Source organism: Tauraco erythrolophus, chromosome 6, assembly GCF_009769465.1.
Source record: "Tauraco erythrolophus isolate bTauEry1 chromosome 6, bTauEry1.pri, whole genome shotgun sequence".
NCBI classification, from domain to species: Eukaryota; Metazoa; Chordata; class Aves; order Musophagiformes; family Musophagidae; genus Tauraco; species Tauraco erythrolophus.
Window position 1 is genome coordinate 67,246,611 of NC_141470.1, and position 27,683 is coordinate 67,274,293.

The 27,683-nt window shown below is 38.3% G+C and overlaps 1 protein-coding gene across 3 annotated transcripts in view; it reads right to left on the reverse strand.

Annotated features, from left to right (window-relative positions):
• Positions 1-511: 511 nt before the first annotated feature.
• PPM1A (protein phosphatase, Mg2+/Mn2+ dependent 1A) overlaps positions 512-27,683 on the reverse strand; it is a 28,997-nt gene continuing 1,825 nt past the window's right edge. Inside the window, exons 2-6 of one of the 3 annotated variants that reach the window (XM_086614169.1) lie at positions 13,514-14,365; positions 11,571-11,688; positions 6,449-6,557; positions 3,806-3,863; positions 512-1,435 (exon numbers count right to left, since the gene is read on the reverse strand). In XM_086614169.1, coding sequence (XP_086470295.1) covers positions 1,406-1,435; positions 3,806-3,863; positions 6,449-6,557; positions 11,571-11,688; positions 13,514-14,347 — 1,149 coding nt within the window. In that variant the 5' untranslated portion in view covers positions 14,348-14,365 and the 3' untranslated portion in view covers positions 512-1,405. Of the gene's footprint in view, positions 1,436-3,805; positions 3,864-6,448; positions 6,558-10,082; positions 10,209-11,570; positions 11,689-13,513; positions 14,366-27,683 lie in introns of those variants that run through there. The other 2 variants (XR_015222228.1, XR_015222227.1) reach the window with 2 other exon arrangements.

The window sequence follows — 27,683 nt, forward strand, 5'->3', positions numbered from 1 at the left end:
GAAAGCTAATCTTAAATCAAATTAGTTTATTATCTTATAAAATTTTAAATTAGAATTTTAAACAACGAACAGTTAAATATTGTCAACATGCTATATCTTAAATCACAAGTACTGTTTAACCACTAGTCTCTCATTCTAAGTAAGTGGGTCAATTAAAAACACACACCATAAAATGTTAAAGATTGTCAGGCTTTGACAAATGTATTTTATCAAACAGTAGGCAAATTCAAACCAATGCACATCTTCAGTGGGGAGGAGGGAAAAAAAAAACCACAACCAACTACCATCAAAAAGCCTGAAAAAACCCACACTTGTAAAAAATAGGGTAACAGATTAATCCCACATCATCCTCTAGCATATGGCTATGTCTTGGGCAATAGTCAAAATCCTTCCCATTTTAAAAATGGGCTACTAATTAATAAAAATATTCTTCCACAAGTAAAATATCATTTACAATGGCACTGACATTTTAAAAGGCAGGAAAAAAAGGAATTACACATTTATGGATAAATTTCTTGTTTGTTAAATCAAGCTTTATTGATAAAATGGAATTCAAAGTATCTTACTAGGAACAGCAGCAGACCCAGCCAATCAGGATTGTAAAAATGCTGCAGACTCCTACTGTGTGTAGAAAGCTGCCTGTTCGTGCTCAGTGATTAGCAGTTTCAGGTAAGGGTTAATGAAAAAAGAGGTGCAAAGTATCAAGGCATTCTAATCCCAAGGTTCGTACGCGTATGAACACGATACTATTAATAGGGCATGATTTAATTCCCACTGAAGTCAAAAATCAGGACTCCCTTGAACTCAATGTGAGAGCAGGAGTGCGCCCAAGAAAATGAGACACGTTTGTTGAAGAATGTGCACTACTCTTATTTTTCCATTGCCAAGCAAATTAGCACTGTAATTTCTGGTAAGTTGCCCACAAGTTCAGCTTTCATATAAAACAAAAAGTTATCTTTACAGTTTTGTGCACCTCTTGAGCACCTAGCTGGCTAGGCTGCTGCTCCTTGCAATCCAAAACCACAACATGAATTTAAAGGGATATATATTGTTGCATCACACAAGCCAAACATTTCTTCTAACCTTTATAGTGATTTAAAGCAGTTCATAATTAAATATGAGCATTTTGTACAAAGACAATTGCACTTTACAAAAACAAAATCATACAACATAAACTGCTGGAGTCTGATTTACAACATGAATTATGGTTTGAAATCATGTTTACAGAAGTCTGTTTTACAAAAAAGATCAGTTCCTGGGCCAGACGTCATACTGCTGTAGTCACTCTCACCAACACATCATATTCCCTTCTTTAATTGAGGATGGACGTAAAGAAGGGTCACCGAGGTTGGGCTGCACTTTCATTTGAAGGATGAACGTGAACTCCACAGCTAGATGAGCAGTTTTACCACATGTCATCAGTTGAGGCAGAATCCTTAAAGAAAAAAGAAGGAGCCCTTTAAAGTCTGGAGTGACCACAGTTACAGCAGTTTCTGGATAATCCAGACTGAAAAGAGTAGACTTAAACCATTTTAAGAGTCTGTTTTCTTTCCCCTTTCAGAAAGAGCATTTAAGAAGTATCTAAAATTCACATATGCTTAATTAATGAAGCATTAGTATCAACACATTTTAAAACATGACCAAGTGTTTTATAATAGCCTTATAGCAACGTTATTCAAAAGCACTTCCAGAGTAGCTAAAGCAATACAAAACAGATACACTTACACACAGGTGTATTAAAAGAGCAGGATGTGCCTCATGCCATTTATTATCTTACCATCTCTTGTGTTTCAGCCCTCCCTTACTGCGTAGGAAGATACACTCATCAACTGACACCTTGTTATAATTCATACCAATTTTAACATTTATAATTTAGGCTTAGAGAAGTGTAGCTTGGGCAACTGCAGGAAACCCTAATTTTGGATGGTAATAAAACCGCATGGAGGGAAAAAAAGAGTATCTATGAAGAAAACTGGAAGCAGAGACACGCCGTGCTCTAAATCATAACTGTATAGCTGTAGCACAGGGCATTACAACCATGCATCCAATACTTGAGTATCCCTCAAATCTGGTCCTTTTAGGCCCACAGGTGACAGTGGATTTTATGTAACTACCATATCCCTGAAAAATCTTTAACTGATTCCTGTTATCATTTTTTTTTAAAAAAAACCTAGTACAAATCCACTAGTAATTCTAATAAGTCTTTTTTAATCCATTTCCCTGTGTGTCATGTCTGTTTCCTTCTTCCTTGTTTAGATTGCTCTATACTCAGCTTTCTCTAAGTGCCTCATCAGTTGGGTACATATGTTAACACCACGACTAAGAAGTGGGACTGCAGCTCGGTAGCTGAAGCAACAGCTAAGCCTGTAACACAGGCATCAGAGCAACCTGCTTACATACAGCAACCTTTGGTTGTTTCAGCATTACCTGCTACCTTTCCCAAAGTAATTAAGGGCCATGGTGGGCTTTAACAACAGCGTACGCTGGTGCTTCCACAGCTACACTCCCCCGTCATTACTAAGACTGCAGGAAGGAGAAATATTAATCCTCTTCAGAAGCACTGCCTTACTGATTCCTTTGAGAAAAAAAGAGGCTAATTAAGTCTCTAGCAATGCCACGCACGACAATTTCTCAGCACTGAAGTTCTGCACCCTTCATTCAGACTTGCACACAGAATTCATTACAAACCATAAAGAAGAACAGTTGGCACGGAGGTGTAGTAAAAAAAAATTTCACTGAAATTACCCTTTGCAAAAGTACCACCTCCAGTTTTTTCTTCAAGACCAGAAGTAGCAAAGGAGAGGAATTATATGAAAGACCAAAATGGTTGTGCTTGCTTCAAGTGCAAGGATGAAGAACAAAAGCAGCAGCGAGTAAAATCGCGGGAGCTGTGATTTCAGCTGCCAACTATTCCGTATGCAAATTTCTGCATCCAAGTTGCCAACATCATCACAAAGAGACGTTTGCGTACTGTACATTTGTAGAAGAGTAACATACTACCAAAGGTATTTTGAAGGTAAAGCACCCTCTTTCCGTCAGTATTTAGGAATTCTTATGCTAAAGATATGAGAACTGTCAAATAAACTGTAGCACCCAATTGTAAAGCCAGTGCACAATTCTGTATATCTGGATGCATTTCACTTTTGTGTCACATCTAAACATGTGAGCAGGTAGGTAAAGGATCAAGTTAACTACTTTATGAAGTACAGCACTTGGTGACAGAACGTTATTTCCAATGATGTATCTGCAATTGGGATCACTGTTTGTATTTTCGAGTTTTGGGTTTTTTTCACCCACTGACAGTGGATTCACATCACTCTGATCATGACATACAAGAACCTGAACTGTATGCTTGCTATAAGATGCTCTATGCTTAAGAATAAAAGTGCTTATGCAGTCCATTTGGAGGATTAATATATCCTTAAAGCTGATAGTTACAAACCTGTTTAACCTACAAGTATAGCCTTTTTCTTCCTGATATCTAGGGAAAAACGCCTCCCGTAAGAGAGAAAAAAATATACATACATGACTGCACCATTAGGCAGGAAAGAATGTGGAAAACCAGGCAGGATTCAAATAATGAAAATTCCAGAGGACAAATGAATCAACCATACCAGAGTTCTGAGATTATGATCCGTAGAAGGCAGCAGAAACCAATTACAAACCATACTTCCAAAGAGCACAACATTGCTATCACTTTTTTTTGGGAAAGGTGTCTTAACAAGAACTAGCAACATGTTTCTTTAAAAAACAGTTAAAATAATTGGGGTGAGGGGAAAGACAATGTAAGAGAAAGGATACTTACAGTATCATCATTCCTGTAGGGGTTCAGTCTGTTATAAACAGCTTCAATCACACTCCGTCTAGAGAAAAAAAACATACAATCACAAGACTTTAAGGCTGTGTTTTGATTTTTTTTTTAAGTCAAATTCCCTAAGTACAATTTTAATTTAAAATGCAAACTTCAAAAGGTTTTAAATTCACAGAACCAAGTTTACTGCAAGTTAGCACTAAGTGTCATTAAACATTGAACAGAGCTACGATATCCTTTAAAATCTTCAGGTTCAAGAAAAACAAGGCTGAGCGCCACTCCGAGTTCAGCAGAAGAGCACAATCTGATGTTCAGATGAGGCTGCGATGCTGTTTGGTTATCCGCCTCTTGACTTTGAAAAAGGGCATCAGAAAACTTGACGGATGTTGGATGCCCTGGTCTTTTGCGTGTCTGATGCACGCTGGAGTAGTACTTCATGTATTATGGCACTTTCACGGGGGAATAGTGTTTTTTTTTTATTTTCTGGATGCACAAAAATTACATTCTGAAGTACGTTTTTGTTCTTCCCACGTGCAAATCTGGAAAAACTATTTCTGAAGCAATACTATTTTACAATAATATGTTCAATACTCTCCTACTACTTTTCCCCCCAAAAATTAAACTGTAAATAGCAGTTCTACATACTGTATCTTCAGACTGAGAAGAATTTTGTCTGGTGAAAAATAGTAAAAAAAAAAATAAAATTAATCAAGCATCTTGACAGTTTCCTCCCTTAAAAAAAATTGCTTAGCATATTTAAGATAGCTTGCAATTAACTTTTGTCTCTGGGATTCTTGGCTTTTCCAATCTTGATAGAAATATTGATAGGAAATATAGTGATAAGATATTAGTAGAAAAATTGCAAGCAACAGGTAAATGAGCAACTTTTTTTTAACATATAGTGAAAAGGTTTTTCTTGAAAACTGATATTCAAAAAAAAAGTTAGGCTGAAGGAAGAGGAAGCCTTTGCCTTACTCAGCATATAAGGAAACAACTTTGGAGGGGGAGCAGGAAGGAAAGCGGTGAGTAAAAGACAGGAATTATAGATTGGACTTTAAAAGCAACTTTCTTCCAGATCCCTCTTCTGCAGGATCAGGTATGATGAAGTAGCAGACTACGAGTGCGATACAAAACAAACTTCAAAGAACAACCTTTTAACTGCTCATGAATGCACGCAGAGCAATCACAAAGGAGCGCATTCGAAGGAAAAAAAAAAAGCAGATGATAGGCTTTATAATTATCCTTTAACACTGAAAAGTCAGGAACTACCACGCAGCAGTATAAACGTCATTGTGAATCTATTGAATGATTATAGGCATGGAAGGACAGGCTGAACTTAAAGCAATAACAACAAGCAAGAACACACAAAGTACATGGCACATAGAAACTGGAAAGTTTCCCTTATCTTTCAAGAAATAGGTATCTTTGATTCAAAATAAAAGCAGGCTTCTTGAAAAGCCTTATATTCCTTCCAAATTGGTAGTAGTGCTTTCAGCTATGCTAACATCTAATTAAATCCATACTTCTATCAATCTCTATTGAGACTAGCATCACTAAGACAAAATCCCACAGAAGTCAGTCACTTCAGCGACTTCAGCTCTTCCTCACAACCATGATGCTATTGCTAGCCAAAGCAAACTGAGAAAAATCAGTTTATATGCCGTATTTCAGGAATAACTGACTCATTTATACTCCACGACTACAGCAACACATCCTAAACAGATGCTGCTATTATATATAAAACTGCCATCTCTTCTTTTTCCAGTCAAATCATTCATACAAGAACAATTTTCTTTTGTAGAAGTAATCTTTACAGTTCAGGTATCATTTATTCAATTACATATCTAGAGTCTTCATGTTTTGGTGAACAATACAAAAATCATTCTCTGAAGGGTTAAAAATACAGTCTACACTGTATGTGCCCAATCCATTTTAACACAGCACAGGTTCATGAACAACCTTTTGAACCAAAACCCACCTGGTTTGGTGTGCAAATGAGCTAAGGGCACTGCTTCCCTAAAGACTGAACATCAATCTGAGAAGCCGCAGAGCACCAACACTGAACTCTTAAAGGACAAAGCCAGCCAGTATAAAAGTTGTAAATTTAACTTCCTGTTTCTTTTTTTCATAGACCCCTATCCAGTTCTCAGATTTGTCACAAGTAGAAAGATACAAAAAGCAAACTTTTAAGCAATTACAACATTGCTTTAGCTACAGATAAGAGAAGAACGCTGCCAAGCAAAACATCATATTCATATCACTTTTCGTCAGTGTCGAGCTACATATCCAAGTAGCTACTAAAGTCAGTGCATTATTTTTGCATCTTCAAACATAACATCCCACTCAGAAAACCCAGTTAATTACAAAACAGACACACTCAGGCCACCCTTAAAAAGCCCCTCAGTCCTTCCCAAAATCACAATTTGACATTTAGTTTTAGCAGCGATTCACAGTTAACTCTGTTCTTACGCTTGTCCTTTTCATTCAGGACACCCGAGTAACAAACATCGAAGAACGGATCACCACCTTTGGTCCGGCACCCTTCCTCCCTCCCCACAACTTTTAAGAGTGGCCTTACAGTCAAGTTCCCATTTAAATCAAACCCCCTCCCCGCCGTTTACACGGATGTGAACTCACTTGCTTGCCAATTCACCCCCCGGCGGGAGGTTTGGGATGCTCTCAGTTGCTAACGTACGCATCACGTGGACTAAGTCTGGGACTCCTTCACCCTGCTTCTTTATGATCTCTGGGAATCAGAAGTACTTTTTTTGTAAGTGCAGTCCAAATTTAACTTAAAAAGATTGAAACACTCAGTTTTTATAAAAAGGCAGCTTACTTCTGTTAATATAAAAAAAAAAAAAGATGACAGACCATATTCAACATGGTAAATGTTAACTTTGGTTCCGTAAGAAAAAGAACCTGTAACAGATTTGACAAAGATACGCTGCTAACTGTTAACATGCACACTGGTTTTAGAAACACACAGCTACCTAAATAAAAGTGGGAAAAATTTCTTTAATGGCTTTCCTGCTATATATTAGATACAAAATGTCCTGGACACGAGGCAGATGTTAACATCAGCTTTATTGCTGCAATAGAAGATAAAAGATTATGGCCATCATAGAAAGCACAGTGTTTTCAAGAAACCAAAGTTCAGACATAGTAAAAATAACTCCCATGGCTGTAGGCGTATCAGCCAATACTTGTACCTCACTGCATTACAGTAACATGCAAATTTTAGGAACTACTATACACAAATTAAAAGCCAGGGACATCAGATCTAAGAGACAGTTACATCCTCAACTCACTTAAGGGGTATGTGAATATCGGGCAGTTATTTAAAGCTGATCCACTCCAGCTTCTGTGTGAAGAAAATCTGTACTGTAGCCACAGTCACGTTTGCTAAGAAATTAATTCTTTAACTTTATTCTTAGGCCTGGGTTTTGTTTTTTTGTTTGTTTGGTTTTTCTTTCTCAAAGTTTTAAGCACACAATTTTATTTGAACTCAAGGTATTTCAGAGTATACCACTTCTAGAGAGTCACTCTTTAAATAGGGATTTAATGACATTTAAAGAACAAGCACATTTTTAAAATGCATCTCACCAGTTTCTCTGTAAACATGAGCTCTTAAGAGCTATGAATTATTAAGACTTGGTGCTGTTTACCTTCAAACGAATCCTGCAGCACACACACAATAAAGTGTACAGATGTGCATACATATACATGCATGTATGTACATGCACACTGTTTTTCACATAATAAAGTATTTACATAGCTTGAAGAGTAGCTGGAATTCAATACCACTTTTGAAAAATACTCTGGCATCCAGTTTTTGCCCTAAATGATAATTCCAAAAGAGCAAACCAAGCTTCCATTTTATAACTTACTTAGTGAGATAAGGCACATTAAAAGCTTTTAAAACCAACATGTATCCAGTCCTTTTTAGTTAAAAAATTAAAAACAACAACAGTGAATTACTCTTTGTGCATGCAATAGTTTTTCAGGATTGTGTGTGTTTACAAAAAGAATCAGCTCTGTTTTGCAGTCAGGCTGTGTAAATTATTTGCAAGGTACAGTGGAAACACTGTCTAGCCCTCAACCAGTGTCAAGCTCCACAACACAAAGCTTTAAGCTGTTTATTTCAAAACCTACATTTTAAATACATACCACACACCATAAACACCTCAAAAACTTGCCATTTCCTCAAAATCTATAGCCAAAATTAATTTTACCATCTAGTATTTAGTAAATGAGTAAGCTAACGTTCTTAGATCTGAATAAGAAGCAAAGATCTCAGATTTGGTTTGCCAAGTTTCTTTATTGTGCAATTTTGAACATCTAGTATATTCTACATTGTGCTAGTGCTAAAGTTCTGCTGTACAAAAATAAGGAATTTATAGTTTACCTATACTACACAGTTTCACAACCTGTAACTGCGGTACATTTAACATACAGTCTCCACTAAATGAATACATTTATATTTTGATAAAACTATAGATACAGACTGAATGAACACTGAAGACACAACAAATGGAGTCGGTCTGCTAGCTGTGTTTAATTTATTGGAATTATCTTCTTTCAATACATCTTACAACCCTCCCCCCCAGTCCTTAATTTACTTTTAAACCCTCTACACATTTTCATGGCATCAAGCACTGGAAAAATGTACTTAACAACCCTAAAATAACGGATTCAAAACATATCTGCTTTTTCATATTCTGAATGGGAATTCCACACAAAGTTTAAGGAAAAGCCAGAGCTTTTATTTTGTGAAAATATGGGAAGGAACATGTAGCAGCTAACTCAAAATTATTTATAGGTATAAATATTGCAAGGGTTATCTATTATGGAATGTTTTTATGTAAAAAAATGAGAACAGAAAAAAAGCTCAGACAAGTTTCTTTTTAGAGTCAACATATCAATAACACACATTAGTGCAAGTAATAGCAACACATTTTGGAATGACTGATTACTTCTACCGTGAAGTTCACACGATATTTTAGGAGTAACACTGACTTATTGCAAGTAATGGCACAAAGATGCTTCTCCACACTTGCTTCTTCTCCCATTATTATTTATTGTAGCTATGAATCTGGACCACAAACGCATCAAAATTAGGAAAAGGAGAGTCCTATGTGGCATGGTAAGTAGAAAACTTTCTATGTTTTTAAAAATCTGAATCACCTCTCCTTATTCAAGATGACCATCAGTACTAAGCCCTATTCAGTCTTACAAATTGCACTATTTTTTAACAGTATAAAGATATATTCTGGGCTGAGGGAATAAAAGTGCAACCAGAAAAAATGCACATTAGTAAGCATCAAATCTCATTACTTGTTGGACTATACTGAGTACTGACGTGCATAAAAATACATAATACGCGTTTTCATCAAGTTTCCATTTTAATGAATTCTAACTTTAAATTGATATTACAGATTAGTAAGATCATTCCGAAAGTACTCTTTACATTTTCTAGTTCCTTCAGCTGAAGATTAGGCTTTTAAAGTTAAGCACTGCCATTCTTCAAGTATCCTAGGACAACGGCAAGATTATTCACTGTAGTGTTTAAAAGTTTCAGGTGTTGCAGCAGTCCTGCCTTACTAGCCAATACTGCATTATCCATTTACACCAAGAAACAATTTAACTGCACAAGAATTAAGTTAAAATGTAACAAAGTTAATCGACTCCTGTTCTTGAAGTTCTGCCTTAGTTCACCTTCTCAACTTCCCTCATGAGTTAAGACCTAAAAGGCCAAATTCTGCACACAGCTGATACAAATCATGGCTGGGTTAAGTAGTGTTGACTACATAATCATTAATTTAAATAGTATCTTTGTGCAACAGTAGACAAAAGATTGAAGACAACTCTAAAAAAGAAGCAAAGACCCTTGAGGGAAAGTACAATGTATTTCCTCAAGTGGTTCCCATTAAATTAGTATTAAAGTGCTTTATAACTACATACAGAATCCTTCCTGCCTCTATGCAAGTATCCCACTTCGCTCAGCCCTGAAATCTTGTATTTGTATAAATACAAAGTACCTGCAGCCAAATTCATTGTATGTACCATAATTACACGTAGCTCCAGTGTTTCGGTGCTTCATTTGCAAAATGAAGTGCCTGTACAAAAATGTCAGCTTTCCTCATCAAAATATTCCTGGGGTACAATGGGGCCAGCTGAAGACGCAGCCTTAACTTAAGCATATTTTCATATTCTAGGTCACGGGTTCATCTGAACTCAGAGAAAACATCTAAGCTATGAAGGTAATACTTGCCCAAATCAGGAGAGTTAGCACGCTGTAAATTAATGTGTGAATTCACAGCATACTTGTTCTTCACCAGTTCCGTCAGTGGGCACACACAGTAAGCTCTTCAAATGCCTGGTGCAAAACTGCTCACTGCTTTGAAACAGCGAAAGCCATCTGACACTTAACTCACGCAGTGTTATCGTGCACTTGGATATTATGCTACACTGTCAAAAAGATTCACACTATTGCTCACTGCATACCAACTTCTCCTATCAGGCAAGTATTAGATGAACATGGAAATGTATGTGTGGACGTTTGTTCAGGAGCAGAACGGATGTAGTTTGCCAAGACCTTGTGAATGAGACCTTTGAAAAAGGTGGTACTTTCTGAAGGAGCATCTACACAGGTAGTAAGTGTTTTAAAATTGCACATTAATTTGTCTGAATCCAGAATTCCCATGTAGGCAAGTTCTCTGTGAAATATCTGAAGCTGCACTGTGTTATCTTCATGGAAGTTAAGGAGGAAAAATGTGCACAGTATATTCCCCTAACTTACTAATCACTCATACCATAGCTGTGAAGAACTCTGTCTCGTGTCCTGTATGCTATTAAGGATTCTTGGAATATATACACATAATCAAGACTTTTAACATATAGGTCTATAGGAGTCCACTTCAAAACCAGACTTAACCTATGCAAATAATGCATACAGCATGTCTATGTTTCAGAAATAAACTCCAAGCTGTGGTCGTTTTTGAATACCAAAAGGCACTATAAATTCAGTTTTAATGAGAAATCTTTCAAATCAAATTGATTTAAAATAGCATTTTCAGTTAGGTGACTCAAAATGCTTAAGACTTGCAGTTTTAGTTTAAAGCTTCAGAACTCCCAAAATACAAGTTTAAAGCAAAATTCTGAAGCTAATATCAGAGTAAGATGAGCTCCCAGCTTTTGTTCATCATGAATGCCTAAGGATTAGGCTTGACAGATTTCTGACATACCTTCAAATAAGTAAATATAACACTTAAGGCAGGTGCCTTAAAGATCACAGTAATCAAGCCGTAACCCTACCATAATTGGATAATAAAGTACTATGGCTAACTCAGCTGTACATAACTATATGGAAAATGGTGCTCAAATTACGATCTTCACAGACACTTTGCAAGATACTCCAATCGTTTCATTTAACTCCGTATAACAGGAACCAGGATTTACTGGTTGGAAGCTGGCACTGTCAATGGACTCATGAAGTAGACTGAGCACAAATTAATTCTTCCTCAGCCATCCTGAATGATTTTCAGGGCTACAGGCTGCTGCACTTTCACAGCAGAATTTTTTCAGGACATACAGCAGGACTACACAAGCGCCTTTTTCAGAGATGTACACTAGATGGCCATGGCACTTGAAGGTCTATTAAAAAGCCTGTATGTATTAAAGAGTTTAGTTTTTGGAAGGGAAAGGGGGCCAAGGGGTCTGTTTAGAAACAAAGTTACTTATTTTTTTTTAAATGATCCACCTTCTACTCTGCTTTCCAGGTACTTGTCCAACTCTGCCTCTCTTTTCACCGCCTCTGGCGATACCTTTGGTGCATTCGGAAAACAGATCAATATCACACTCATGTTGTCTCGACTTCCCTGGTGGAAAAGAAAAAACAATTTGAGAATGTATACACACCAGGCTAAATACACATCAAAGCAGTTTACACACACACACAAAAAATAAATCGCAAATCATATGGTATTAGAATTCAACTTTTACTACTATGGATTAGTATTATTATTAGCCTTAATTTCCCCTCACCCTCTTTCAGAATTCCAGAAGTCTGCCTGTTCATTCAGTACAACCTTTTAAGTCATTTTGTTCTTTCCTCTTTTATGGTCTGAAGACTACATGGAGCCATTTACAGACAGCCCATTGTCTTTTTAAAACTGACATGACTAATGAGTGATGTGTAATTACAAAGTTGTGTTCCATCTTGTTTCAAGTACTATGCAATCATTTTGGAAAAAGAGCTGAATATTAGATGGGTAAATAAAACCATTACTGCTTAAAAGCACTGAGAAGGGAGATGTTGAATTCAGACAGTGCTTACACCTAAAATCACAACCATTTGTTTTTCCCCCTCCCCTTTTCTTTTAAAACAAGAAAAGTTGCAAGTGAGAGAATCTGTTAACAGACCAGCTGGAAGGGGCCCAGGCCTTTACAAAAGCATTCTTTGAAATGAAAATATTTAAAACTCCAACTAAACAGAACCCTAATACTTGAATACATTAAAATACAAACACATTCTGCTTATGAAAAGTAACTATTTAGTTTACTTTCAATAACCCTGTGCTCTGGTCTACAAACACGCATTCATATGCTTAACTTTTAACACCAATTAAACCCACCCAAGTCAGCAAGATCAAGAACAAGCCAGCATTTAAAACGAGAGTACATGGGTGAACAGCGAGGCGCTGACAGTTGGCTACTGCAAAGCTTACAGCATCCACAAGCCGCTGCTCCTTCCCTGGTATTTTTCAGGATTACCAGACAAAAATTGTAAACAAAAACATACGCATTATCAATTTGCCAAAGCGATGGAAAGCAATTACATTTTTCCAAAAGGGAAACAATGACCTTGTTAGCCATGTGGCAAAAGTGGAGATGCTGTCTTGTCTCTTTAGTATCAAAAATGTTGGCTTTTTTTTTTTTTTACATTATGATTTATAGCTTGCCTCTGGAAAATCAAGTGTCGAGCTATGAAAAGAAATACTTCAAATCTCTTCCATAACTGTACCATCCTGCAACTTACTAATACAAAGCAGAAGTTATTGTAGACAAAATTACATAGATCTGAAATAAAACAGTCCCGTCATCTTCTACTCGAGCTAGTTTCAGAGCTGTATCACACAACGCTGAATAAGAAATACAGTAATTAAGCCACAATAAAAACTAACTTAGGAAGTCAGATCTTCACATAGTCAAGAAAAAATTTTAAACTGCAAAATATCAAGTCAAGGTTCAATCATTCTGCATTTATCTCAGTGTAATTTTGACAGTCAAGTGACTACTATATGCCCAGGAAAGAAGGGGAAGAGTAGGAAGGGAAAGAGCATTCTCTAGCCTGATTAAGAGTTACGGTTTTGTAAGGAACGTTGTGTAACAGAAAAGGGCAGTTATTGTCATTGGCTCGCCCAAAAATTCCCATCAGCTTCTAGCTTCCCAGTGGTCACAACGCATCTGTACATGGTTTTAAACTCTTCAACAACCAAAACTACCCAGAAAGTCATACTGTTTGTGTTGCGTGTTCGTTCCCCCTCTATCACCATTTTTGTGGGAATCATGGTAACCACTGTCAAAGTTGCGTTAACATAAATCATCGGATACTTATAGACTGGAATCAAAACTTATTCTTAACTTGTTCATAAACTTCTATTAGTGAAAACACAGTAAACTTCTTCTCTCGAGTCTGGCTACCTTGTACAAGCAGGTGTCAACTATTTCATTGCAAACTTTCTCAAGGTCATCAGTGACTTCAAGTCTGGATCTTACAAAGTCACACAGCTCTTCATTTCCCATAACATCCCAGATACCGTCACAAGCCAGTATGATGAACTGATCATCATCTTCTGATCTCTCAATTTCATAAACTTCAGGCTCAGGTGACACTAGCTGTTCTGTAGGACCTTTCCCATGGACACATTTGTAATCAAAGTCCCCAAGTGCCCTGGAAACAGCAAGAGAGCCATTCACACGCTGAATCATTACAGAGCCACCTGCGTTCTGTATACGCTCTTTCTCCAGTGGGTTGCTTGGTTTGTGATCCTGTGTGAAGAAGTGAACCTTCCTGTTTCTACAAAGTAAACCTCTCGAGTCTCCACAGTTGATGAAGTATGTATGTTGGGGAGAAATCATGACACCCACAGCTGTTGACCCACTTCTGTCTGCGCCATGTTTCTTCTCAGAGATGACTCTCATGTGTTCATCAATTTGCAGAAAACCTGTTCTGATGCCGCTCTTTACACTTTCCACAGATGGTGGCCCATCTGGCCCTTTAAAATCCTGGTTGCTCGTGATGTGATCTAATAAATGCTCACAGCAGTACTTGGCAACCTGTGATCCAGCGTGCCCATCGTATACAGCAAAAAATGACCATCCATCAAGTCCATTTGGCAAACCAATCACAGCCGTATGCGCATCCTCCATTTCCACTCGCCAGCCTTGCATACTACTCAGACCATAACGCAGCCCATTCCCCTGCCCCTGGGCATTATGCTTCTCCATCTTTGGCTTGTCTAAAAATGCTCCCATGATGACTTTCCTTCAGTTCTAAAAAGAAAAAAAAAGGATTATTAAGATATTTCTTAAACATCTCTTGTTTAAACATCCTATTGTAAACTACTAAATAGCCCGAATAATGTTAAGATGACAAAACCACACAGATATAAAGCTGACTTTTCTGTCTCCCAAGTCAAATTTGCATTGCTTTCATCTATTTCAAACAAGGGCACTGCGATTAGCTGAACGGCACTTTTCACATTTTTGTAAGTATTTTCAGCTGTATTACTTGAAGAACTGATATTCCACTATCGTTCATGATACTGACAAAAGCCTCTAGTACAACTATGTAAAAAATTAGTTTGAAAGAGGGCTTGTTAACTGGCACACATCTGAATAGCAATGCTCGCTGTGATTACTGGGCCAACAAAAGAGTACAGTGCTTTCCCTAGATCGCATTCCCTAGATCCTAGCCTCCTGCCCCGAAGTCCTGCTCACACTCTGCTTTACCAATGGTGATGAGGAAACGAAAGTAAACTGATTGGGTTTTCTTTTGGGGGAAGAGGTTCAGGTTTTTTGTATGGTTGGTGGTTTTTTGTTTTGTTTTTCTACAGGGATAAAGTGAACTGAATGATCAAGATGAATGCCAGAGCTGGCATAAAGGAAGAGGCAACACTGGATAACTAGGAGCAGGACTCGGAAGAAACAGAGCAGCTGTCCCTTTAGGCAGCAGCAAGCCATTAGTTTGGCTCAGCCATCTTGTGAAAGCTCATCCTTAGATTTTCAGTTAAATTACGCAGCAAGCTTCTCAGATGTCTGTGCTGCAGATTTACTTAAAACCTTAATGTATTCATGCTTCACTGAAAGACAACTGCCCCTGACAAGTCAAAGGAAATCTGTTTGGAAATAAAATCACAAGTATTGTAAATACACGCTTCCTTCTTCAAGCCAGACCAATATACTGCACCACCCTACCCTCCTCCACCTCCCATCACTGGGATGTGATGCAGCAAATATTCAGGCTGAAGACAGTAAGAACTATATTTGCAGGCGGCGTAAACTGACTGGTTTATCTTCATGGCTTTCACACCCTAACCATCCAAACCCACCCTTTTAATCCACATCAGTTTATTTGTGCATTCATTATTTAAAAAAAAAAATCATACAAAATAGGTCACACGCTTTACATACTTGCAAATTCTGCCCTGGGAAGCATCAAAGAGTGTGCAAATCACTGTTATACAATACAAGGGAAGGGAACAAGACTATGAGCTTTTCTATTTGAAGACAGTGGACAAAAATTAGCTGTGAGAAGAGTCCCTAAAACAGATTTTACCTGAGGCCCCAACTAAGCAGCTGTACTTGCAGAAAAGTTAGTATACTAGGAGTTTTGGAAGGTTTTAACTTCTACATGGAACACATTTGATCAGTTTTCTAAGGAATAACATCACTTTTTGATAACACGTTTTCATTGCAATACAGCTCCAGCTATAGGTGACACTATATATCCAACAAAGCTTTTCATACTGTCCCTTCCAGGCACTATCAACCTTTCTAAAACATCTGTATGTGTTAGAATAAACAGTCGAGAAATGTTTATATTTGATCTCACCACAACAGTGATTCAAAGGTGAGGCACAGGGACAAGATACACACTCTGGCTCACATGCTTTGTTAACAAAACCAAAAGCCACACATACTTCAGCTGTACTGAGAGAGATATCGGCAGAAATACACCTCTTCTTCCTCTCACCCCAACCCATGCTCTTAAGTTCTGTCTCTTCTCAAGCGAACACGAAACACTGAAGTCCATGCAAACTGTAACTGGCCAACAAAACACAGTGTACACCGGTCTTGCATCCCAAGCACAGGCATGAGGTTCACATTACTGCAGTTGCTAGGAAAAAAATATGACTTAGACTTTTTAATCTTCACATGCAACTCTAGTGAAGTCAGAGTGATCAAAATAATTACAGAATGCTGCCATAAATCAAATGGGGAACTATTTTGCAGAAAAATAGACTTTTTATTAATTCCATGATAGCAGCAGAGTTTAAAGCCTAACAGCTTCTTATTGTCAAAAAGATCATACAATAGAATGCAGATATTCAATTATTTCACCTTAATTTAGAGCTCAAAAAGCAGAAACTGCTCTGGCAGATACCACATTTCTGTGAAGTATTTTACATCATTTCTGTGTTTAAAACAAAACAGAAACGCATTACAAACAGGATACAGTTAAACTGACCACAAGCACTGTCAAATTTGGACTAAAAAAAGGCAATTTTCCTTCTAATCTCTCACATTCAGAGTTGTGCTTTGTAAGCTGTTTGTTTGTGCCTCTCAGTAGTTTGCCATATAAACCACAATTAAAAATACATACAGACAGGTCATATGCAGTTCTAGCAACTCATCCAGAACTGTTAGCACACTTCAATAATTAACAAATCCACTCTCCATTTAAAATCAAGTTGCCTTATCCCTCCCCAGAAGGTAAAGTGAAAGCTGTTGCTACTCTAAATTAAGCCTTGTAGGTGAGATGTTGACACATGATTCTTCAAGGGTGCGAGCTACCCGCCGTAGGTAGATGTGAATACAACCAGGCAGAAGGATAACCACGACGTGGCCATGTAACTTCTACCTAGGAAATTATTCACAGCCCATGGCACAGTCACCCTCTGAAAACTCCAGTAACAGACTGCAGTTCCCCTCCTCGCAACACTCCAGCTAATCACGCTCCCACCACAACGCCAGCCTAAACCTGTAGGAGGGCAGGCCAGGTTTGCAAAATCCTCACTTTATCTGAAGGAAAAGCACAGTTTACTTGTGGATAGGATGAATATGCCAAGCCTTTAGTTCTTCCAGAATTTCAATTCTTGTTCAGAAAAACATGAGTTTAATATGACCAATCTCTGAATTCTTATGAATCACAGGCTACCTGCTACTTCTCTCCCAACTCTCTTACATGTGGCTACAATCTGAAGAATTTAAGGAGTCTTAGTTCTAAAAGATAAATCTTAGTTTTAAAAGAAGGGAGAGGGGGGTCAATACACACACAAAAAAAGACTGATATAAGCAAGTCGTGCCTCCTTCCTACTAAAAGTATCTTACACACCTGTTTCTGAGTTCGTATCTACGGAAACATCTTTCACACATCAGTGTCTACCTAAATCACTAGTACGTTCTTCATTCTTTCGCGAGGTGGTTTGTGCACTGTACTGATTAAGTGGCAATGACACCTTTAGTTAAGCACCTAACGCTGTATGCAAATCAGATTAACCTATAGCAGCCCAAGCGCCCGAGTTCCAGCACGACTTTGTTATGCAATAACACGCCAGAGAGACGTCAGACCCACAACAGTCTGCATGCATGAGGGGCAAGGAAGCAACAGATTCTGAACACAGTTTAACTGAGCCCTCTCTTGTCTGTCTTTAGTCATCTTCTTAAACAGGAGTCCTTGGCTTATGACCCTTACTCTCTCCAAATAATTTTACTACTCTTCCCCTTCTCAACCCAGTCACACATTTCTGCAATCATGGTAGAAAACTGCCGTTTCATAGCAGGAGGTGGAACCAGCCCTCAACTCTGTGGATGCTGTTCTTTTCTTAGAGAAAGCCAATTCTGAACAGTACTGTAGCAGTAGTGTCCACTAAAAAGATCAAAGGTGCAACATTTTCTTCAGGAATGGTAACTCTAAAACATCATCTGGCACTGCAACTGCCACGATTAGTCAAGCAAACTTTCATTTTAATCTAAGATGATTTTTGGTTCACCATCTCCATAGCCATGCCTACTGTTAGTTTCTCCTAAAAGAGAAGAGCTTTCTGCAAAGTTCCTGAGTTTCGGCTCTGGAAAACAAAGAGGCTTCTGAACAAATCTAAAAGTGAAAATAGATCCCTATGCATAAAAACAAATATGCAGGGGATGTATCTACAAGTGCATCTAAACCAAGACTTCTGAAATGCAGATTTTCTGGAGGTCAAACTGAAGGACAGCTTCTACAGCAAGCACATGAAAAACTCAAGTTGCAGTTTGCAGACAGAAAAACAAGAATACTGTACAGGGCCTAGAAAAATCAACACAAGTAACAAGATCTTGGATAAAACACAAGAGTGCCAAAATTCAAAGGACTGCAGCATTAGAAACAAAACTGAAATAATGAATGGAGCACGCCAAAGAGTCAGTAGCTAAACCCCTTGAAAATAGACCCAACCAGAGAACAGAATGGCAAAGAAAAGCTGGGTAATTAGTATACTGGACCATGGACAACCATGGACAACCACAGATACATCACTGGAATGCATGAAATCTCTTTGCCTCTCCATTCGTCCCTCAAATTGTGCTATCCAGACAGCACAACTATAACATTTTCCGATACACATGAAAATAAACTTCACTCGTTTGCTATTTGCTTATAGGTTCAAACGAAGATAAGTCTTAAATTGTTCACAAAAGACAGCTAAAGTAACTCCATGTACTCCTGTAAAAAGACTATTTTTGCAAGGAATTCAGACAAGGATTTGATCATCTCGTCCAAGAAAACCAACCACCCCCAACTGAAACTTGTACTTTAACAACATGCAATTTAATAATCCTTTTTAAACAACGTTTGAGTTGTATTCCTTCCACTAGGATAAGCTGCTTATATGAACCACACTGAAGTCATAGGCACTTGCTCAAACTAAGCTGAGAAATGTCCCCACACTCCAATTTCCTGGAACAATTCTCCAAGTGACATTACACCCAATGTGTTGTAATGAGCACCGTAAAGAAAGATTACAACCTTTACTTGAACTGCAGGACACAGAGCAACTCACCAAATTATACAGCCTGCTATCGAATAGAACAAAGGCATTCGGTCACTTCAACTCCAGTCTCATCCGTGGCACTTTTCCCCTACCTTAAGCAGGCTGGATGTAGTAACCAGTCACCACGTAATTGTACAAATTTGGAAACATTCTCAGAAGTTAGTGCCTGTTGAATGAAAAACTGACAGTACATACTAGATGCCCCAAATCAATTAATGTTAACAAACAACACGTCAGAGACTATCCTAGGGACCGGAAGAATGACTGAAAAAATAAAAGAGAACACGTAGACGAGGAGACATAATTATACCACAGTCATGGGCTGAATGAAGTCATGAAAAAGCTTCTTGCCAATGAAACTATTTAAAAGCTATTGGAGTCTATATGATTGAGTTCTGGCACTCACGGTTCAACACCACCAATAAAGTACTGAAAACTACAGTTGGTATTTCTGAATGTGTACTTTTACACACACAGGAATACATGGCTGACTAGGAGACGTGAATTGTCTATGAAAAAGAAGAAATAAAATACAGAAATGGGGCTATTTTATAAACATGGATTAACACACAATTTCCCCACCAGAATTCTTGCTTCTTGGAGATCCAACTGTAGTCTGCGTTATATTTCAGTAAGACAATTGCAAATAGAAGAACATAAGAAACTACCCATAGGGGTAACGAAATTTTGTAATAATATTCACAATTTTTGTTCAAGGACAGATGTAGGAGCTATGGCATATGGCAGACAAAGGAAGATGAGAAGACAGACAGCTGGAAACAGTTGTAAGAAAGTAAAGAGAAATATCAAAGCTCTCAGGAACAGGCCTTCAGACAGGCAAGAACGTCTGTCTATACACGGATGCAAGTGAGAGGCAAGGAAAAAAAACAAGGTAAGCAAGTTAATGACTGTGTACAGGGAAAGTACGAACTGTTTCAACCTTTCCCCATTTATCCCCCGCCTCTCCTCGTCATTAATATGCAACAGTGATTACCACCAATTACAACTTCATACCACAGCAGAAAACGGTAAATCTAATCACCTCTAATACAGACACCCAGGAGCTCTGACCTCTTGACAGCTGGTCCATAGGCACTGCCATTTCACTGAGCTAGCTTGTTTGGTGAGCTGTTTTGTTTTTCAAACATATCTTCTCTTCTGCTTAAAATCCCTCATCTTTTCTAGGAGCTAACAGCCTTCTCGAATGCCTCCCCATACTAAACAGCAAAATACTTTATCCCACTTGTTCTCCTATGTCTTTTTTTTGTGTGTGTACAGCAAGATTCAGGAGAGGATTGCTGAAGTCTCCCAAAGTCTTCTGGAACACAGAAAGTAACCATTTCTAAGTTAACATCTTCCCTGCAACAAGATGTTTCAGCTTTTTCTTAAAACATCTTTTTCTGCTCCAACCTACCTTTCCTGCAGACAACTAAACCTGTTCCAAGGTTAAACTAGGAGCTGCTGTTCTCCGTATCAAGGTACACTGGCTGAGGTTCAAACTCTCTCCAAAGGAGATGGATGGCTTCTGATTTTTGAAAAAGAAAGTCCTGGATAAAAAGATAATTCGTGTCTCTAACAAATTATTCCTGCAGAAATTTGAAAGACAGTGATGTAGTTCCAAGATTTCTTTATGGAGTTGTTTTTATTTTGCTCTACGATCAGTTACTTTAGACAGTAACTTCTTCCTGAAATTACTAAGACCACTGCTGGGAATAGAAAAATCACTACATTGGTTTTGACAAGAGATGCAACTTCCATCCACAAGTACCAGTCATTCATCAGGATCCTAACATGACTGGTACCATCAGAACACAATTAAGGTAATATTTCTTGGCCCAGACAGAATTCTTGCTTCTTTCTAGTTATCTGTACTACAAATTAGAGCTGGGAAAGCATAAGGAAAAAACCCACAAACCACTAGGCAGCAGTACCAACGTATGAGCAGCCCGATCACTGTGAAGAACTGTGTAGACAACCAAAATGGCATGAACAAGTACTACAAAAATCAATGAGGTAGCTCTGCATAAATTCATATGCTGCTGTCTGAACAGTGCGAGAATGAAAAAGCCAAGGTCCTTGCTTGAAAGCATTAATAAGCAGAAAACATGTCCATGCGGGTGTTTAGTTCAGCACCTTTCTGGTTATACTTCATTTTCCAAAGATTCCGTACTTAAAAGTGTTGGACAATAAACAAAAGACATCCATTTCAGACAGAGATTAGACAACTACTTTGTCAATAGCACAAACTCCTGCAGACTCCAGCCAAAACTCAAAGTCCCACTGAAGCAAGCACTGTAAAAAGGAACTGGAAGATCCAAGGAAGCTGCAGTCTATGTAGACAGAAGTTGGCAGAAAGAAAGGTCTTCCTTCATTTTATGTATCAATGAGATGCAGCAAGATTCAAATTTTCTGAAAGAGCAAAGCAAAGAATTGAAAATAAGAATTCCAACCAAACTGCTCATGTCAGAAAGAACAGTGCCATGCAGCTATTCCAACAGAAGTACACACAGCAATACAGCTTCACCAGAAAGAAAACATGGGCAAAACCAGAAAAAGACAATACAGAAGAATTGAGTTATAGCAAGTCTAAAAGTTGAATTACAATTTTTTCCAGTATTCCTAATACCAAGAGTGCTCTGCCACTGTCATCTACCACCATAACAGATTATCCCACTCCTAGACATCGTGGGTCTAACTGACAATTCTTACTCGAGTACAAGCCACTGAAAGTCAAAGAATTGAAGAAATCAGAACATATCAAATGCTTCAATAGCTAAAACCTTCTGTTCTTTAAATTTCCTTTTTTGATCGCTTACAGCTTGAAGTCTCAGCATCTTCGTTCACTGATAGTATTATCAATCAAACAATACTTGACTTAAAAAAAAAGTTGACAATTCAGCGGTATGTTTTCTTCAGTGGAAGAACCACACTATTCCCCTGTGATTTCTGTGTCTGAAAGAAAACAACCAAGCAAAAAAAAACAACCAGAGAAAAAGCAGTTGTTTTTTTATCAAGATCAGCTAAACCTATTCAGAAAAATCAAGACAGAATTGAAGTCCTAGCCTGTCCTGCCACTACCTGAAAGAGGAGAGTGAAGTTATTGGGTAAAAAGCCTTTAGACCACAACGACTTAGAGTGACCAGGACTGTACGGGTTGTTCAAAAGCCACTGGAGTGAAGTCAAGCTACCGCCAATTTGTCTTTGTCAGTGTTATAGCTAAAGCTATAATATAAACCAGGAAAAAGATGCTCCGTGGAAAAAGGTCTCAATGGAATCATTCGCTGAGACTCCGAAAACAAAGGGAGGCTTGAATAACAGTAATTTTAAAAACAACAAAACACCAAGCGCATTAATTGAACCATTCCTGAAATTTGGAAAAAAATGACACACACTCTCATGCGTGGTGAGGAAGCTGAGGAAACTGCCGCTTTTTTTACAGTTAACATAATTGGGTATCGTCGCCTGTGTTAACGTGTACAAATTCTTAGAGAATCCCACCATCCTCTGTCAATAGTTTCACTGATAACCACACCACAAACATCTTAAAATTTAATTAATACAGTCCTACATCTCTTAAAGAAAACTGAACACATGGAATCACCACACCATCTCCTCTTTGATTTTTAGTCTTTGTGCCTACAGTTACTCACTAAGGTCACTGCTCTTCTTTAAATAATAAGTATTTAAAGTTTTCAAACTTCAGATCTTCCTAACTTCAACAATAAGCATCAGCCACCTATTTCTGATTTGTCTTATGAGTAATTTATCGATATGGAAGAATAAAAACTAAGTGAAAATAAAGTTTATACAGACAGTGCTTGGAGGTAAAATAAACTATTCAGAGAAAGTTATGAGAAGATGATGTTTGCACCAAGGTCCCGAAATCTTCTGTTTAGCCGAGTATCCAATATTATGAAATAATTTGAAGTAAGATACGTAAGTGATTTCCCAGACTTTTTATTTTACATGCAAATATTTGTGGGGTTCTAATCTCTGTAACATAGCCAAGTGCAAGGTCCTGCACGTGGGTCGGGGCAATCCCATGCACAAGTACAGGCTGGGTGGAGAATGGATTGAGAGCAGCCCTGAGGAAAAGGACTTGGGAGTGCTGGTGGATGAGAAGCTCAACATGAGCCGGCAATGTGCGCTGGCAGCCCAGAAAGCCAACCATATCCTGGGCTGCATCCAAGAAGAGTGGCCAGCAGGTCGAGGGAGGTTCTGCCCCTCTACTCTGCTCTTGTGAGACCCCACCTGGAATACTGTGTTCAGCTCTGGAGCCCCAACACAAGAAGGAGATGGAGCTGCTGGAGCGAGTCCAGAGGAGGGCCATGAAGATGATCCAAGGGCTGGAGCACCTCTGCTATGAAGACAGGCTGAAAGAGTTGGGGCTGTTCGGCCTGGAGAAGAGAAGGCTCCGGGGTGATCTTATTGCAGCCTTCCAGTACTTAAAAGGGGCCTACAGGAAAGCTGGAGAGGGATTTTTTACAAGGGCGTGTAGTGATAGGACAAGGGGCAATGGCTTTAAACTGAAAGAGGGGAGATTTAGATTAGATATAAGGAAGAAATTTTTCACTCAGAGGGTGGTGAGGCACTGGAACAGGTTGCCCAGAGAAGCTGTGGATGCCCCATCCCTGGCAGTGTTCAAGGCCAGGTTGGATGAGGCTTTGGGCAACCTGGTGTAGTGGAGGGTTTCCCTACCCAGCGCAGGGAGGTTGCAAGTAGATGATCTTTGAGGTCCCTTCCAACCCAAACCATTCTCTGATTCTATTCGGGTGAGGATATAGAAAAAGCAGCATACAGGAGACTTAAAACCTGATGACTATACATGGGAACAAAATGCCAATAAAATAGGAAATGTTCTGAAGTGTACAGCTGTAACCTGGCTTTGCTTGCAAGGAAATGACATCAAAACTATGCCAGTAGCACAGTAAGACCTGGAAGTCAAATCTTCAAAGCTTAGGAAAAGCCAGAGTTTGTTCATTTGTACACACACACAGAGCTTTTATTTACAAAGCTATGCCCTCACATCCCCAGCATTCCTATCTCATTAAAAGAACAAGGATAGAGGATGACTACTGCAATAAAGCAGATTTTCTCCCCAAGACTACATAAAAATAGAAAAAAGAAACCACGGGAAAAGCCCTATTGTTTTAGCCTTTTATGCAGACAATAACTTTCAGGACAGCAGGCTTTCCTCTGAGGGTCACACTGATTACCGAGCTAACTTCTATCAGTACCAGCACAGAGTTGACAGATTCATCTATGATGAACAAGGCAGTGAGGTGCTCTCCTGAGTCCCAACTTGGGTTCATTGCAGCTCTACTTATTCTGGTCACCAAACGAAGACACTGTCAAATTCACCTGTTCTTCAAAACATAAGCAGTGCTAATGTCAGCATTTCCTAAGCTTACAGGGCCTCATTCTGCATCCTCAGAACGGTTCTCTACAGAGAGAAGCAGTTCTAGATTTTTAAGAAGGGTCTGTCTAAATACTTACTATAATTGATTGGGGGAACCAGAAAATTATTCACTGATAGAAACTGATTCTGTCTTCATGAAATGTTCCTACAATTGAATACTAACCACTCACCTGCCCACATTTTTCCGCATTCTGCATCCCTTTCCAAAGACTGGGTTTTATCTAACTTAGCACACAGCTGGAGAATTCCTTAACCTCATCTCCAAATACAAAGAGAAGTTTACACAGTTCTTGTGGCTATTGCATTTTAGGGTATTTTTTAAGTAAAAAAAGACAACTGAATTTTATGCACAAATAACTATGATATATGGTCAGGAAGAATACAGACTATTCCAGAAAATAGAGAAATTCCAGATCGGAAATGCAGTTGGCAGTTAAAATGAATTGTATGCATAGATCCAGAAAATCCTTCAGGTTATAGCTGAGACTCAAACATGGAAGCACACTCCATCCTCTAGGTCGCAATCCAGCAAGGCATTTCGGCAGGAGAGCAACACCAGATGTCTGAGGAGTCCCACATCATTCAGTCGCACGTGGCGTATCAGCATAAGTGCATTTAAGTGCTTCCTTTTATTTAAGCTGCAGCTATCAGAACACAAGTCATGCTATACTTGAGTTTCTTGGGTTTGTAAACTATTATCTTAGAAGACTTTAGAGACCTTTTTATCTATTAAAATATCCTTACCTGAACTGAGAACTAAGACGTTAGCAATAAAGAGGCTACTGTACTTTTTCCTGTGTAAACTGCTAGCATTTCTCTACATTTCAATATTGAAACCTGACCAGCCAGTTTTGTTTTTCCCTTTGCATCACTCTTAGAAGCTATTTTGCTAGTACACTGCTATGAAGTTTAGACTCTAAACAGTAGGTGTGTACTTCATTGGAACTATCTGTAGATGAAGGAAGTTTTTATTCTGTTGTTTAGTCACATATAAACACCTTTTTAGAAGAGCTGTTAAAAAAATCTGAGCAACTGTTTCATGTATTTATAAACACACTGTTCTCTACACTTCAGTAGCAAGCTGAAATATCCATTAGTTAATTTACCAGTACGTGAAAACAAATAAATTAAAATAAACATCCAGTAAAACAAAGGCTTGTTCAGTTTAAACACAAACAGAAATAAATAAAAAAAATAAGACTTAACAGACACCTGTAACTCAATATGTGGTTTAACACAGAGTTTAGCAGATAGAAAAAGAGACCTTCTAGCAGACAAATATAGAAAAGCAGACCTTACAGCATTGGTTTAACACCAGTAACACTCAGCCGAATACCACCTCTATCCAGTAACAAAAATCAGTCTACTCACTCCCATGGAATCACATTCGCTTTCTTCTCCTGCCCTGATTACAATTTCCTTGGTCTAAACATTCTTTCTAGCCTTGAAGACTTAAATGATTTACTCTAGTAATATTAAATCTAAATAAATCTCAAATTATTCCTTCACAGATAGCAACAGGAACAACATAAAGCTATAACCACTGTGATGCACATCACATCATGGCTCAAAGACATGAATCCTTCTTAAACAATCTCTTTATGCACTGGCTAATGGAACGTACATAAAATGCCATAAAAATCACATTGTATGTACATTCCCTGGATCTTCTAAACATCCCAAGAACACTGACATTTTTTCAGGGATTACATATTGCTTACATGGACTTTACGCTTTGCAATTTGCCATTCTTTCAATGAAGAGCATTGTAGTTAAGTATGTTTAAATTTTACAGAAGTTTATTCCTTATCCTAGTATTTTTGACTAAAATTTGGATCATGTGACAAACTACAGAGATCAGTAAGAATTCAGCCAACAAAGTAGTATCCAAAAAGGGCTTAATTTTCAGAAGAACAAACGAGACTACAGGCTGCATCATTTAAAAAGTTACAGATGATACACTAATGTTTCAAAAAAATCTAGAAGTCAGGTACAATTTATGCGAAAAGAGGAGCAAAAATTGCAACGGGCCACACGCAATGGTAAAAATAAATGTTGTTTGGCTCAGGCGTAGCTATGCTAAGCCTCTACTGTCTTGACTTCAAACATGGTTACTATTAAAGTCTTTAAAACAAGTTGCAGGTCTGCAGAGGCAAAATGAATACAATTATTTTACACTACCTCCCATTCCAAAACTTGCTTATTTAATAGCACAACCTGCATTATTCAATCACTTAATTCCAAGGCGGTTCTGCTCAGCCAGTTACGTAAAAAAAAAAAATATTTTTACATCAGAATAGATCTGAACATGTAAAAATTAAGTCTATAGTAATGTCAATATTTTAGTAAGAAAAACATTTTTGTCAAATGACTTATATTTAGGCCATCTTGTGAAAGCAGCTGCTCTGTATTCCCTAGTTCCACTAAAAAGGAAAAGTGCAATAAGATCTCTTATTGACAGCTGCATTCAAAAACATACCAGTTACATAAGTTTGCAAATTATACTGTGCCAGAGTTAAACATCTAAGCGTTTTAACGACAGTTCTTAAAATGCTATCTCAGCAAGAATGACTCAACTTCACTGCATAAGCTGCACTCCAGATAAGAAGCAACTAGGCTTGATTTTATAGAAAAAAACTTTTTTGTATTCTGCTTTAATTCAAATTGCACTAAGTGAGTTCTGCTTGTTTAGACCTGCAAGCTTCACCAGTCATTTGGCATTTCCATCTCGCCTCCTTGGTTTCAACAAAAGTATCTCAAGCTTACCCATGGACAGTTAAGTAAAAACTTGGAAAACAGGTATAGTTTTCTAGTGTACATCAAGGGGAGAGATTCACCAGACAACCACCAACCAAAGGACTAAACGTATACAAACCACAGTTAGGCCTTGTCTGTACGCGAGAAAAACACAGCTATGCCAGAAGGGCGTGAGTGTATAGACCAGCTCTCTCCACTCCAAGCTACATCCATCAGAGGGTTTTATCAGATGCGTATGTCTGTGAGGAAAACGTTAATAACTGGCATGATGCATCAGCAAGTCTTTTACTCTTAGCCCAGTCTCACATACAAAAGGCAGACCCAGAAAGGCCTGGAAGGGAAAGCTTTAAAAGCAGCTGTCCCTGCCCCAGGCAACACGGCTGGT